At 41.9% G+C, this 15,356-nt stretch overlaps 4 protein-coding genes across 5 annotated transcripts in view; 3 read left to right on the top strand and 1 right to left on the bottom strand.

Annotated features, from left to right (window-relative positions):
* Window positions 1–2,998, top strand: part of LOC135091816 (uncharacterized) — a 6,664-nt gene extending 3,666 nt beyond the window's left edge. For both annotated transcript variants that reach the window (XM_063989805.1, XM_063989806.1), the window contains exons 3-5: window positions 436–609; window positions 1,584–1,726; window positions 2,260–2,998. In XM_063989805.1, coding sequence (XP_063845875.1) covers window positions 436–609; window positions 1,584–1,726; window positions 2,260–2,331 — 389 coding nt within the window. In that variant the 3' untranslated portion in view covers window positions 2,332–2,998. The remainder of the gene's footprint in view (window positions 1–435; window positions 610–1,583; window positions 1,727–2,259) is intronic.
* Window positions 1–15,356, bottom strand: part of LOC135091913 (low-density lipoprotein receptor-related protein 4-like) — a 72,484-nt gene that overhangs the window by 29,308 nt on the left and 27,820 nt on the right.
* Window positions 4,865–7,829, top strand: LOC135091818 (uncharacterized). Its single transcript, XM_063989808.1, has 5 exons — window positions 4,865–4,897; window positions 5,253–5,369; window positions 5,907–6,062; window positions 6,747–6,868; window positions 7,270–7,829. The coding sequence occupies exons 2-5, from the start codon at window positions 5,255–5,257 to the stop codon at window positions 7,330–7,332; spliced, it is 456 nt and encodes a 151-aa protein (XP_063845878.1). The 5' UTR covers window positions 4,865–4,897; window positions 5,253–5,254; the 3' UTR covers window positions 7,333–7,829.
* LOC135091581 (uncharacterized) lies at window positions 9,274–12,183 on the top strand. Its single transcript, XM_063989334.1, has 6 exons — window positions 9,274–9,367; window positions 9,773–9,856; window positions 10,112–10,225; window positions 10,753–10,908; window positions 11,525–11,646; window positions 11,984–12,183. Exons 1-6 carry the CDS (start codon window positions 9,274–9,276, stop codon window positions 12,044–12,046), a joined length of 633 nt encoding a protein of 210 aa, XP_063845404.1. The 3' UTR covers window positions 12,047–12,183.

Here is a 15,356-nt window from a genome sequence, read left to right on the forward strand (position 1 = left end):
TCTCCCCTTACGCAACTTTCAGCTACATTTCCAAATCCACACTTTATTAGTAGTAATTTGTCTGCAACTCAATAGATGAATATGGAACTTTCCTCCTGCACTCTTCCACTCCAGCCCCACACACTAAGACTCTCTGTACCTTCCTTGCCGCACACTGACCATCCTACAAGTACATGGCCCATATTCAGAAACGCTTTGCTCTCTCAATACGACTATTTTTCAAAGATTACAGAGATGATTAGCCGAGTTTTCAATAGTGTTTCTCATGTTAATAATATACATAGAAATCTTTTTAATATGTCACCCTCAAAACGCACTTCACTTCAACTTCACCCTTTTGAAAGAGGTCTGGATGTACCATAGAGGTGTTTCAGAATACAGTTCACTATAATAAGCTGTGGCAGTCAAAGATATAATGTTGCACCTCCACTACAGTCTTCGGTATCTGCGGGGAGAATATATGCTGGCCTGCAAGTGAGTCATGCTTCAAGCAGATGAAGGAAGTCAATTTTACAACGGAGGAGCAAGTGCAAGAGGCCAAAGACGGAATTATGCTGTGTGCCACGAATATTGGAGCAACCAAGGCAGACTTCAGCAGCCTCACTCTGGGTAAGTTCATGTTGTATTGTAGTTCATGCTAGTGCCCTGGAATCCCTGTAACTTCTGTAGCTAGAGAGGAGACCATGTAAAATGAATGGAGCTAACAGTCAATGCAATGGGGCCTACTCCTGTAGCTAGAGAGACCACGTGACATAGGGGCAGGTACCAGTCACTGCAATCCCTGAGCTCACTCCAGTAGCTAGAAAGGAGACCACAGAACACGGACAGGTACTAGTCAGTGCAATTCCTGGGTCCACTCCTGTAGCTAGAAGGAGACCACATGACAAAGGGACAGGTACCAGTCAATGAAATCCCTGAGCCCACTCCAGTAGCTAGAGAGATGAGACCAAGTAGAATGAATGGAGTTAACAGTCAATGCAATCCCTGTAGCTAGGGAGGAGACCACATGAAATGAATACAGCTTCTTTATTTATTTCTTCTTCTCCTCCTTGGGCCGTTTGCCTGGAATCAGGGGTTGGCGCCATGTACGAGTCCTTTCCAGTTGTTTCTGTCCCTTGCATCTTCCTCCATGACTCACAATCTTTGCAGTTCTACCACAATTCCATCCCTCCATTTCACTCTATCTTCCCCTCGATCTTCCTCCCTAAAGTGGATTTCTCCGACTCTTTTAATCAGTTCCTGGTCTCGTGAAATGAAAACAGCTTTCAGTCAATGAATGACAGGACAAGACAGATGTGGTATCCTTGCAGTGTGGGCTGGCTCGTCTGCTGTGTCAAGTGACCACGTGGCTACACAGAACACACAGTGGCGTGCAGGACTACTGTATGTGACTAAACTTCTTGTCCTTTTATAAGAACAACCACATAACTGTATCCTCTTTTAACCCCCACACAATTTATCCTTCTATTGTCCTTCACCGACTTTCCCTAACCCAAGCTGTTTCTCCCTCTATTTTCCCCTGCACTTCACTATCCTTTTCACTCTTGTGCTTATGCTTATCCTCTCTTCTCCTCACTCAACAGAGAAACTGAAAGCAGCATTCTCCAATGATAAGGATCCCTCCCTTAAGGCCAAGGAGTACATCAAGTTCATGAACAGCTACGGGGTTGTCGGCAGGAAGCTTCAGCACGATATGTTGCGCTGTACCCTCAATATGAGCGGCGAGGTGAGTCTGTCAGGTGTGCAGCAGGAACCTACCACAGGACACCACCTTGTAATGGACGCAGGACACACCAGATTCCGATAACCCCAGGTCACATCAGACCGTGATGGACACAGGACAGAGCAGATTGAAACTGACACACGACAGAGCAGATTGCCACGACCACACAACACAGTAGAAAGAAACTGGCACAGGACACAGCACCTTATAATGAACACAGGACACAGGCTGTAATGGACACAAGGCACAGTAGCTTTTAGTGAACATAGGACATACCAGCTTGTAATGGACACAGGACAGCAGATTGAAATTGACACAGAACCTAATAGATTGCACTGACCCAATTCGTAGCCTTCAATTCTTTTCTTACAGCTACATAATGCAGTATTTTCATATTACTAGGAATACTTCACAGCAGTCTGATGCCTCCCTCCCCTCACAGCCCAACACACAACATTCCAATTTGATGCCTCTCTCTCCCATCATGACTCAACACAATACATTTCAGTCTCATGCCTCTCTTTTTCCCTCCACAGCTCCCAAAACTGAAGGAGTGTGTAGCTAAGGCCAAAGGTGAGGAAGACAGTCAAACAGAACCTACTAATTAGACACCTCACTCCAAGGCTAAACTGGCGCAGAGCAATGCAGGACTGAACTCAAGAACCACTCCAAAAGATTATGAGTTGGCATAGATATATTTTCTCTCTCTCTCTCTCTCTCTCTCTCTCTCTCTCTCTCTCTCTCTCTCTCCTTCTGATCCTTGAAACGGCATAGATAAATAAATAAATAAATAAATAAATACATAAATAAATAAAAAAAATAGATAAATAAATAAACAAATAAATAAACACAACTGTAAAACATAATGAAAAAAGAACTGTGTTAGTGAAAGAAGAAGAAGAAGAAGAAGAAGAAGAAGAAGAAGAAGAAGAAGAAGAAGAAGAAGAAGAAGAAGAAGAAGAAACAACAACACCCACGAAACAAGCAAGGAAAATAACAATAACAAAAACAATAACGACAATAACCATTTCCACTACTACTACTACTACCTACTACTACTACTACTACTACTACTACTGCTAAATTTTGACACCCCATTACAGCCACAGGCAATCACAGCCTCACCAAAAAAAGTCTAGAGATTGACACACACACACACACACACACACACACACACACACACACACACACACACACACACAAACTTAACCATCATTTTCCTGAACTATTTTATCATTTCCAATTTCCTCGGTAAATAAAACTGTACTGCTTGAAGGAATATGTATGCATCTCCTTACCAACAAAAACAGTGGACGAGATAACAAGAAAACAGCAAGCACGCACTGGCCAATCACAAGGCTCCCATAGATGTGAGGTCAGAACAATGAGTACACAGTGGCTAAGCTCACACAGTTGAGACGTTAGAACAGCGAGGACACACTAGCTAATCGCAAGGTTTACACTAACTGTGACGTTAATAGTGGATCGCAGGCCAGGAAAACCCTATGATATCATTAAAAGTCCTCAAACAAAGAGGAAATTACATTCTTTGTTATATAAATTTGAAAAGTAACGCTGCACTGGCAAAACACTAATAGAACACATAATCTTATCTCAAAGTCGTAGACAGCACACTAATATCACATCAAATAGTATCTCAAAGCTGTAGAAAGCAGATGGTAGCAATATTTTCTGCCAGGGTACACAGAAGCCGACAGGACAGACAGGTGCACAGCAGAATAAGCTGACAGGAGCAATCAGGCAGGCAGGAAGGAAAGCCTCAGCCGAATTCACCACAGTACTTCATGTTGACGCAAAAGAGAAAGCTAGTTCTCTAAAATGCTTTTGTTCTCTCATAAAATCTATTCTTAAAAGCCCAGGAATGATCAGTTAGTTTCTCACAGGTGTTACAATTACTAAGATGCAGAATACTTACGAAACCATCACTAGAATCATAAAAAAAACATCTTCAGAAATCTCTATATCGTCCATTAAAGGCCGTTCTTGTTGAAATAAGACGCTCTCTCTCATAAGGTCTATCCTCAAAAACCAGAGAAAGGATCAATTAGTTTCTTTTGGGTGCTTTTATCATCTGGATCCAGAATATTTGTCAAAACATCACTAGAATCATGAAAATATCCTGGGAAACCTTCATAACGTCCATTAGAGACAGTTCTTGCTCATGTAAAACGCTGAAACATTGAGAGAGTGTTCCCCTTCACCGCTTTCATGACCAGTGTCCTTAAATGCTTTGTCTTCTCATGTCATATTTCCAAAAGCTATAGGGATGTGATTAGTGAGTTTTCATAGGTGTTTCAATTAAAAAGATATAGAATACTTGTCAAAATATCACTAAAAAAACACCTTTGGAAGCCGAATTTATTGTTACCTACAAGCTGCCCACCAAACATAACTACACCAAAGCACCAAGGAAGCTATTCAATAAGCTTCCTTGGTAGGCACTGAGGAGGCAGCGACAGGCGCCTCCATAGATGGCACTTTAGAAATCTTGTGGCACAATGGCTGGAGCAGAGCAGAGCAAAACGTACGGGTGTTTCAGAAAATAGCGTCTAGTGTTTCTCTCAAGGTAATCGTACAGGAAATTCATGAAACCTTTGTGTGCTTCTGTTCTTCAGCTTCCGGACTCGAGTATTACAACACCTCGGAACTACATGTGCCAACCCGTATAGATTTCTTTTTACTTCTTATCAACGAAAATGTAGCGTCCCGTTTTCTTTAATCTTATGCGCCCATGGCCAGCCTCCTTCCCTCGTAAATGAATGAATACACGACAAAAAACGCTTCCTTCACTCTAGGGCAAAGCACCCTGGCCATGATTTGCTCAAGGTCGGATGGCCTTTATTAAAAGCAACCATGAAACAATAATAGACATTCGACAAAACAATCAACACAATAGACAGTCATGAAATGCATAACTTTTCCACCGTCGTTAAAAAAAAAAAAAAAAAAGTGGACGTGACAAACATGCACGTTCTTGCATGACATGCAATCCATTCTGAGTCATCATGATGCCAGCCCGGCCCTCGCCAATACTCCATATCTCCTGTGGGACCTCTGCCTCCCTCCGCAGGAATCCCCGGAAGTAGTGAGTGTATAAAGCACCCGCTGCTCTCACTCACCCTCACACTTGTCACTCGTGTCCTACTATTGCAAGTGGGTAGCGCGCGTGCGCACGCGCGCGCGCAAACACACACACACACACACACACACACACACACACACACAGAGAGAGAGAGAGAGAGAGAGAGAGAGAGAGAGAGAGAGAGAGAGAGAGAGAGAGAGAGAGAGAGAGAGAGAGAGAGAGAGAGAGAGAGAGAGAGAGAGAGAGAGAGAGAGAGAGATGCTTTGGTTATGTTACACTGCTATATCCTAAACATTTCCAATTAAACTTATGGTACCCAGTTCTGTATCTCACCACACACACACACACACACACACACACACACACACACACACACACACACACACACACACACACACACACACTCTCACCTTCTCCCTCACACAGCTATGAAGGTCCAGGTGTGTACAGCCTTGGTGGTGGTGCTGGCGGCGGCGCTGGTCGTGGAAGCCAACCCAGGCACCCTTGCCATGAAATTCTGGCTGAACTTCCTCCGTCAAGTCAGTGAGTACAGCAGAGAGTAACAGTTATGAGTCTATCTGTTATCGATCTTCAGTGTTCTGTCTCTCTTGAGGCTCACAGTGCACTGCTGATTTGCTTCATAAAGGCGGTTCTGTGTAACTGTGGCCTATGAAATATGTCTCTCTATCTTCCTGTCTATTTGTTCAACTGTCGATTTTATGTCCATCTGTCTATCTGTCTATGTATCTAGCAAGCTATATGTCTATTTATTTATGTATCTATCTATCTATCTGTCAATGTATTTATGTATTAGTCTATCTATCTGTATGTCTATCAGCCTGTCTACATATCTGTCTATGTATTTTTGTATTAGTCTGTCTATCTGTCTGTCTGTCAGCCTGTCTACATATCTGCCTATCTTTATGTGTCTCAGTTCAACCAGCAATGGCGCACCACTTGTACCACTTAATCAATAATCTATCAGTACAAACATAACATTCCCTTCTGGGCTTCTCCCTAACACACACACACACACACACACACAATGACGCCACAACTCACGCTTCACCTCCCAAACAGCCTCTGAAGTGTGCGGGGAGGACATGTGCTTCCCTGAGGGTCGGGAGTGCTTCAAGCTGATGAAGCCCCTGAACATCACGGAGGGAACGCTTGAGAGTGTCAGAACCAACCTGACTGAGTGTGCCGGCGACGTGGACTTCAGCGCGCTCGAAATGGGTAAGTGTGCGTGGTGAGATGCTACATTTGAAACATTTGAAACTTCTTTTTTTATGTAGGAGGGGCAACGAGCAAGGGCTACAAAATTAGAGAGAAAAAAAAAAAAAACCCAGTGAGGTGCCAGTCCCTAAACAGTCAGAAACGATAATAAAAGAAAAAAAATTGAAGGATAAGTGTCTTGAAACCTCCCTCTTGAGAGAATTCAAGTCAGAGAAAGACTGAAATACAGAAGCAGGCAGGCAGTTCCAGAGTTTAAAAGAAAAGGGATGAATGACTGAGAATACTAGTTAACTCTTGCATTTATTCATATTACTCTAAGAGGGGTTCATAAACGGTGCCTTGTACAAATAGATAGATAGCAAGGTACAACAATAATCGTATATCCTTTCCCCTCACCGCTAAACCCAACAATTCTCGACACTAAAAGCAACGTATGAGATTTTTATAATCGTCCATAAGAAAGAAAGGGAATAAAAGAATAGATTTTTGCAATTTTTGGCCAGTACAATGCTTGGAGTTGACTGTAGAACAAGAAATAGTGTCTCAGAGTATTTAATGATTAGTGAGAGATGTAGCAAATTCCAGTCAAAGAGTTAAGTTCCACATAATGAAGCCGTGTCTTGTACAAATAGATAAAAGATGTAGATCAGCCACCAGACAACCCTTCTCTCTCACCCTTAACAGAGGACCTCACACCGAAGAAGGACATACCCCAGCATTTTCTCAATTTTATGGAAAAGTTCAAAGTGGGTGACACAACCAAGCAGCACGCCCTCCTCCAATGTTTCATGGAACGCGGCGGACAAGTGAGTACAATTCCAATCTATAACTGAGACGCGCACATACAGTAGTAGTACTAGTAGTAGTAGTAGTAGTAGTAGTAGTAGTAGTAGTAGTAGTAGTAGTAGTAGTAGTAGTAGTAGTAGTAGTAGTAGAAATAGTAGTATTCTGGCCAAGAGGAATAATATAAATCTATAAAAAAAAAATGCCCACTGAAGGCACTAGTCCCCAGAAAGTCTAGTCAAAAGGGTTATCCAAAATTTGAGGTAAGTTTCTTGAAGCCTTCCTCTTGAAACTGTTCAAGTCAAAGGCAGGAGGAAATGGATAAACAGACAGAGAGTTACAAAGAAGTAGTAGTTGTCGTAGAAATATGTACACCTTTAGCACTCCTCCCTATCTATCTCACGCCTCTCTTTCCCCGTCACAGCTCCCAACCCTGCTGTCCTGTCTGCGAGAAATTCAAACTGACGCAGCGACTGGGACTGCATAAACATCCCATTCATGTGAAAGATGCAAGACTGAAGGCAACAACAACAAGGATTACAAACTGATATCCACACTCTCTCTCTCTCTCATTTCTTATCTACTCATCAGTGTATCGTTATCTATCCAACAACTACCTGTCTTATTAAATACCCAACTGGCTGTACCTTCACGATTCCCTCCTCGCTCTCGCACCCTTCCCTCCAGTCCTTCCAACAATATGTAACTAATAAGGTATCAAGGTACCTTATTAGTTAAACTACAGAGAATTTACAATATAATGAATGAAAAGCTGTGCAGATTAAAGAAGAGGAAAGATAAAGAGAACACCAACGAAGATGAAAAGAAAAATAACAAAGAACAACAACAATAACAATCATCACAAAACTGGAGAAAAAGAAAATGATAACATTTCGCCATCAACTTAATACCTATTTCCAAACTTTTCACGTCTTTTACTTGTAAGTTTTTTTTTTCAGCAAATAAAACTGGATCTTTTAAAAATATGTGTATAAGTTCCTAAACGAAGAATTCTACTTCAAAACACTAAGAGATTCATCTAGAAATGCTGAATCGTGAGAGAAAGCAGCTGCGAGAATCGAACCGTGGACAGAAGACTCGTAAACACAATAATTTAGCCACATGATTACAATAAAAGTAGAGTTTAGTCTTCACAGTTCTAACACTCCCTCTTTCGTAATTTTTTTTTTTTTTATTAATTTCTGGTGTTTTTCCCTTAAATCTTATATTCATGAAGTGGGATAGAAAATATTTTATCCTCATCACTGCCACCAATGTGATGACTCGAGTCTTGAGTCACTGGAAAATTTATCCTCGCCGCTGCCACCAATGTGATGCCTCGAGTCTTGAGTCACAGAGAAATTTATCCTCGCCGCTGCCACCAATGTAATGCCTCGACTCTTGAATCACGGAAATTTATCATCACTTTTTTTCACATCCTGTCTCCCTAAAATCCCTGACACGTAAGAGTTGTAGTAGTAGTAGTAGTACTAGTAGTAGTAGATCTTATACAAGGACTAACAAACAGAGTATCCTGGCCTTAACTAATAGAGTAGGTGACATTACAAAGGAAAGAAATGGAAGGACCGTGCATTATAGCAACTGAACACAGGAATTTGCAGCACCATCACCACCAGTTCTTCCATTCATGCACTTCCTATCCTTACGTTCCGCCCTTTATTGAAAATCTGGGCCACACACACACACACACACACACACACACAGTTACATAGGAACGCTTTCGAAACGCGGGGAAACATCACATCGCCATGAATGTGTACTTACTGTCAGGGCGAAGGAGTGATGTTCGCGGAAATGAGGGAGGGAAGTTGTGTGGCTCCTCTTCCACACACAAAAATAAATAAAATAAAATCAATGAATCTTGCGTGCACCTCAATATGTTACTATAACCTCCTTAGGGAACGGTACCTTTTTTAACCTTCTTTTCACCTTTTCATTCATTTTTATTGTCCTTGACCAATGCAATGAAATAAGACAAAACAACCTTGTGTGCACCTCAGTACCCAAATATCTTTACAGACTGTCCTTTTTTCATACTTCTTCCCCTTCGCCGCCCCCTCCTCTTTCATAAAAATAAAATAAGCAAACATTACGAGGAACCTCAAAAATCAGCACGTAGTGAGTTCATATCGTCAGACAAACTTTCCAGACAACACAGCAGCAATCCCACAGTGGTGTGTAGCGGGCAATACGCACAAGCTACCCACCAAACCAACCCTGTTACATGACTACACCAAAGCACCAATGAAGCTAGTCAATAAGCTTCCTTGGTGGGGAGTGATGAGGCAGCGACAGGCGCCTGCATAGGTGTCACTTTAGAAAGTTTGTGTCACCGTGACAGAGCAAAGCAAAGCAAAGCATCCGGGTGACTAAGAGGAAATAGCGTGTAGGTGTTGCTCTCAAGGTAATGCTACAGGACACTCGTGACAAAATCGCGTTCTTCTGCTCCTCACCTTCAGGACAAAAATTGCACGACATCGGAACTACACATGCCAACACCCGTAGATATTTTTATTTTTTTCTTACTTATTAACAGCAGAAATCTAGCGTCCCTTTTCCCTCTATTTTAAGCGCCATTGGCGAGCCTACTTCCCTCGTAAATTAATATTTACATGATTAAAAATGCTGCCTTCACCTCTTAGGCAAAGCATCCTGGCCCTGATTTGCCCAAGGTCTAATGTCCTTTATTTAAAGCAACCATGAAACAGTAACAGACATTCTACAAAACGCTCAATAAAAAAGACAGTCATGAATTACATAAGTTTTCCGCCGTCTCTACAAAAACGTAGACGTGACAAACGTGAACGTTCCTCAGTAACATGTCATTCATTCTAAGTCATCGTGACACCAGCCCGGCCATCGCCAATAATCCATATCTCCTGTGGGACCTCTGCCTCCCCATGCAGGACTCCCCGGAAGGAGTGAGCGTATAAAAACACCCGCAGCTCTCACTCACCCTCACACTTGTCACTCGTGTCCTACTACTGCAAGTGAGTAGCACACACACACAAACACACACACACACACACACACACACACACACACACACACATACACACACATACACACAGAAGCTTTGGTTACAGTGCTACAATGGTATATCCTAAACACTTCAAATTAAATTCGTGGTACCTAGTTCTGTTTATCACCACAACCACTCACACACACACACACACACACACACACACACACACACACACACACCACACACACACACACCTACTCACACCTTCTCCCTCACACAGCTATGAAGGTCCAGGTCTGCACAGCCTTGGTGGTGGTGCTGGCGGCGGCTATGGTGGTGGAAGCCGGCCCACGGCATCGTTCGGGATTCTGGTTCGGCTTCATCCGTCAAGTCAGTAAGTACAGCAAAGAGTAACAGTTGTGAGTGTGTCTGTTATCGGTCTGCAGTGTGTCTTGTCTCTCTCTGGAGGCTCACAGTGCGGCGCTGATTTGCTTCGTAAAGGCGCCTGCGTGTACTGTAACTGTACCCAATTAACTAACTGTATGTCTCTCTCTCTCTCTCTCTCTCTCTCTCTCTCTCTCTCTCTCTCTCTCTCTCTCTCTCTCTCTCTCTCTCTCTCTCTCTCTCTCTCTAGCCAGCTATATGTCTATTTATTTATTTATCTATTTATCTAAGTGTCTATATTAGTCTATCGATCTGTCTGTCTATCAATCCGTCTACATATCTGTCTATCTGTACGTGTCCCAGTTCAACCACCAATGGCGCACCTCATGTAGCATTTAATTACTAATCTATCAGTACAAAAAAAACATTCCCTTCCGGACTTCTCCCTGACACACACACACACACAAACACACACACACACACACACACACACACACACACAATAACGCCACAACTCACGCTTCACCTCCCAAACAGCCTCTGAAGTGTGCGGGGATGACAAGTGCTTCCCTGAGGGTCGGGAGTGCTTCAAGCAGATGAGGCCCCAGAACTACACGGAGGATATGCTTGAGGAGGTCAAAACCAACCTGACTGAGTGTGCCGGCGACGTGGACTTCAGCGCGCTCCAATTGGGTAAGTGTGCGTGGCGAGATGCTACTTTTGAAACATTTTATTTATTTTTTTTTTATGTAGAAGGGGCAACGAGCAAGGGCTACAAAATTAGAAAGAAAAATGAAAAAGGCCCACTGAAGTGCCAGCCTCCAAGCAGTCAAAAATTATCATAAAAAAAAAAATGAAGGATAAGTGTGTTGAAACCTCCCTCTTGAGAGAATTCAAGTCACAAGAAGAAGGAAATACAGAAGCAGGCAGGCAGTTCCAGAGCTTACCAGAAAAGGAATGAAAGACTAAGAATACTGGTTAACTCTTGCATTTACTCATCATTAGTAATATTACTCTAAAAGGACTTCATAAATGGTGTCTTGTATAAATAGACAGAGAGCAAGCTACAACAATAATGGCATACCCTTCCCCTTCACCCTTAACTCAACAATTCTCAACACTAAAAGCAACGTATGAGATCTTTATAACCGTCCACAAGAGAGAAAGAAATTAGAAGAATAAATGTGGCTATTTCTGGTCAGTACAAAGCTTGGAGGTGACTAAAGAACAAGAAATATTGTCTAAGATTTAATTACCACCCACCTGTAAAAGAAGCCCACATACAACCCTTCCCTCTCACCCTTAACAGAGGACATCATACCGAATAAGGAAGGTCACCACGCATTTCATCTCTTCATGAGTAAGTTCAATGTGGGCGACACAGACAAGCAGTACGCCCTCCTCCAGTGTTTCTTGGAACGCAACGGACAAGTAAGTACATTTCCATCCCATACTTGAGACCCACACACACACACAATAGTAGTAGTAGTAGTAGTAGTAGTAGTAGTAGTAGTCTCGCCCAGAGCAATAAAAAAAATCTATAAAAATGCCCACTAAAGGCACTAATCCCCAAAGGATCTAGTCAAAAGGGTTATCCAAAATTTGAGGTAAGTTTCTTGAAGCCTTCCTCTTGAAACTGTTCAAGTCAAAGGCAGGAGGAAATGAATAAACAGACAGAGAGTTACAAAGAAGTAGTAGTTGTCGTAGAAATATGTACACCTTTAGCACTCCTCCCTATCTATCTCACGCCTCTCTTTCCCCGTCACAGCTCCCCGCCCTGCTGTCCTGTCTGCGAGAAATTCAAACTGACGCAGCGACTGGGACTTCATAAACATCCCATTCATGTGAAAGATGCAAGACTGAAGGCAACAACAACAGGGATTACGAGTTGGGATCGACTCTCTCTCTCTCTCTCTCTCTCTCTCTCTCTCTCTCTCTCTCTCTCTCTCTCTCTCTCTCTCTCTCTCTCCCTCTCATTACTTATTCCTTATGTACATCATTTATCTATTCATCAATGTATCGTTACCTATTCTTACTTCACACTACCTAACAACCTACCTATCTAATTAACTACATAGCTAGCTGTATCTTCACGATTTCTTTGCCTCTCGCACCCTTCCCTCCAGTCCTTCAAACAACATGTAACTCATCAATGTTAATATCAAGGTACCTTATTAGTTAAACTGAAGATGATTTAATATATAATGAACGAAGAGCTGCGCAGATTAAAGATGAAAAGAAAAAGAACAATAACAAGGATGAGGAGAACAAGAACAAGAACAAACAACAACAACAACCATCACGAAAGTGGAGATAAAGAAAACGATAACATTTCGCCATCAGCTTAACACATATATCCTAACTTTTCATACCTTTCGCTTGTAATTTTTTTTTTTCGCCAAATAAACCTGGACTGTTTAAAAATGAATGTGTATTAGTTCCCAAATAAAGAAATCTATTTCAAAACACTGAGAGATTCATCTAAACATGCTGAGTCTTGAGAGAAAGTAGCTGCAAGAATCGAACCGTGGACAGAAGACTCGTAAACACAATAATTTAGCCACATGATCACAATGCAAGGACAGTTTAGTCTTCACAGTTCCATCACTCCCTCTTTCGTCATTGTTTCATTAATTTCTGGTGTTTTTCCCTTAAATTTCATTGTTCCTGAACTGGAATAGAAAATATTTATCCACGCTGCTGCCACCAATGTAATGCCTCGAGTCTTGAATGACAGGAAAATTTATCCACACTGCTGCCACCAATGTAATGCCTCGAGTCTTGAAAGACAGGAAAATTTATCCACACTGCTGCCACCAATGTAATGCCTCGAGTCTTGAAAGACAGGAAAATTTATCCACACCACTGCCACCAATGTAATGCCTCGAGTCTTGAATGACAGGAAAATTTATCCACACCGCTGCCACCAATGTAATGCCTCGAGTCTTGAATGACAGGAAAATTTATCCACACCGCTGCCACCAATGTAATGCCTGAAGTCTTGAATGACAGGAAAATTTATCCACACCGCTGCCACCAATGTAATGCCTCGAGTCTTGAATGACAGGAAAATTTATCCACACCGCTGCCACCAATGTAATGCCTCGAGTCTTGAATGACAGGAAAATTTATCCACGCCGCTGCCACCAATGTAAGGCCTCGAGTCTTGAATGACAGGAAAATTTATCCACGCCGCTGCCACCAATGTAGTGCCTTGAGTCTTGAATGACAGGAAAATTTATCCACGCTGCTGCCACCAATGTAATGCTTTGAGTCTTGAATGACAGGAAAATTTATCCACGCTGCTGCCACCAATGTAGTGCATCGAGTCTTGAATGACAGGAAAATTTATCCACACTGCTGCCACCAATGTACTGCCTCGAGTCCTGACAAACTGAAATTGATCTATTGCGTGGCAGTCATTAGAGGGAACAGCCAGTGATCTAATTCCTTACAAAGTACACAACACCTTAAAGTATTTCTTGTATTCAGGCACAAAGGCCGGATTCAATCACAGGTTCCATATTCAGCAGGCTTTGGAGTCATGTACAGCAAATGAATACCAGAATACATCCTTGGTTTACTAAAGACAGCTAAGAACAATGTTGTGACAAGATTTTACGTTTTCGGGGCAAGAGTGAGAGAGGAGGGAAGACGAAGCAGGGTCAGTGTGAGGGCAGAATGTTCTTCGATTGGTTGGGTCAAAGTTGTTGAAATAGGTTTGGGTTTAAAATTCTCTCCGGCATGAACTAACAGCAGCTTTCGTGGTGATGATGGTGGTGGAAAGGATGATGATGTTGTTAGTGATGATGATGCTAATAGGGTGGTGGTGGTGGTGGTGGTGGTGGTGAGGCTTCGTTAAATAACTGTCTAAATAGCCACTTTCTCTCGTACTCCCTTGGAAACCGAATTTATTTTAGTATTATCTTTGTAGATATACTGTAGCTATGAACTGCCTGTTATATTTCGTGCTCCTGGGTTTGTTTCGTACCCGTAGGAGAAACAGATTACCCGGGTTAAGAACACAAGAGCATAAGAAAATAAGGGAAGCTGCAAGACGTCATCACATGTAGCATTACATGTAAAGAACCACGGATCTACACTTCGCAATACAATCTGAGGGTGAGAATCTTTATCACCATGGAAATTCAAACCTTAACCAATGTGATGAACATGTTGATGACAATGATGATGCTAGTGACGATCATGACACTCCCATCTGTTAATATCACTAGATTTCTTCCCTAGCCTTCTTGTGTCTACAGTTATCATAGAAAACTGAGGCTTTGTTTGGGTAACTTGTCCATTTGTCTGGATACTTCAATAACTCAAGAGACCAATCTCCTTCCTTCATATACATTTATTTTTATTTATTTATATATTCCACTAGCCCTAATAATTATGTTTGTTCATACTTTCATCCAATATTTTCCACTTATTGTAATACTCCTGACACACAATAATAATAATAATAATAATAATAATAATAATAATAATAATAATAATAATAATAATAATAATAATAATAACAATAATATCCATTTTTTTTTTTTTACATCCTGCCTCCCTAAAATCCCTGACACGTAGTAGTAGTAGTAGTAGTAGTAGTAGTAGTAGTAGTAGTAGCAGTAGTAGTAGCAGTAGTAGATCTTACACAAGGACTAGTAAACAGAGTATCCTGGCGTTAACTAATAGAGTAGATGACATTACAAAGGAAAGAAATGGAAGGACCGTGCATTATAGCAACTGAACAAAGGAATTTGCAACACCACCACCACCAGTTCTTCCATTCATACACTTCCTATCCTTACGTTCCGCCCTTTATTGAAAATCTGGGCCACACACATACACACACATACACACACACACACACACACACACACACACACACACACACACACACACACACACACACACACACACACACAGTTACATAAGAACGCTTACGTAACGCGGGGAAATATCACGTCACCATGAATGTGTATTTACTGTCAGGGCGAAGGAGTGATGTTCGCGGAAATGAGGAAAGGAAGTTGATAATTTCCCGTTTCTTTCATTATTACACGCCATGAACAGCTGTGCATTTCATTCTGACTCTCAAGAAAGTACACTCTCTAGTTCCTGTAGACTGTGGAGTCTTA

The sequence above is a fragment of the Scylla paramamosain genome, chromosome 38 (genome assembly GCF_035594125.1).
Source record: "Scylla paramamosain isolate STU-SP2022 chromosome 38, ASM3559412v1, whole genome shotgun sequence".
In the NCBI taxonomy this organism is placed as follows: Eukaryota; Metazoa; Arthropoda; class Malacostraca; order Decapoda; family Portunidae; genus Scylla; species Scylla paramamosain.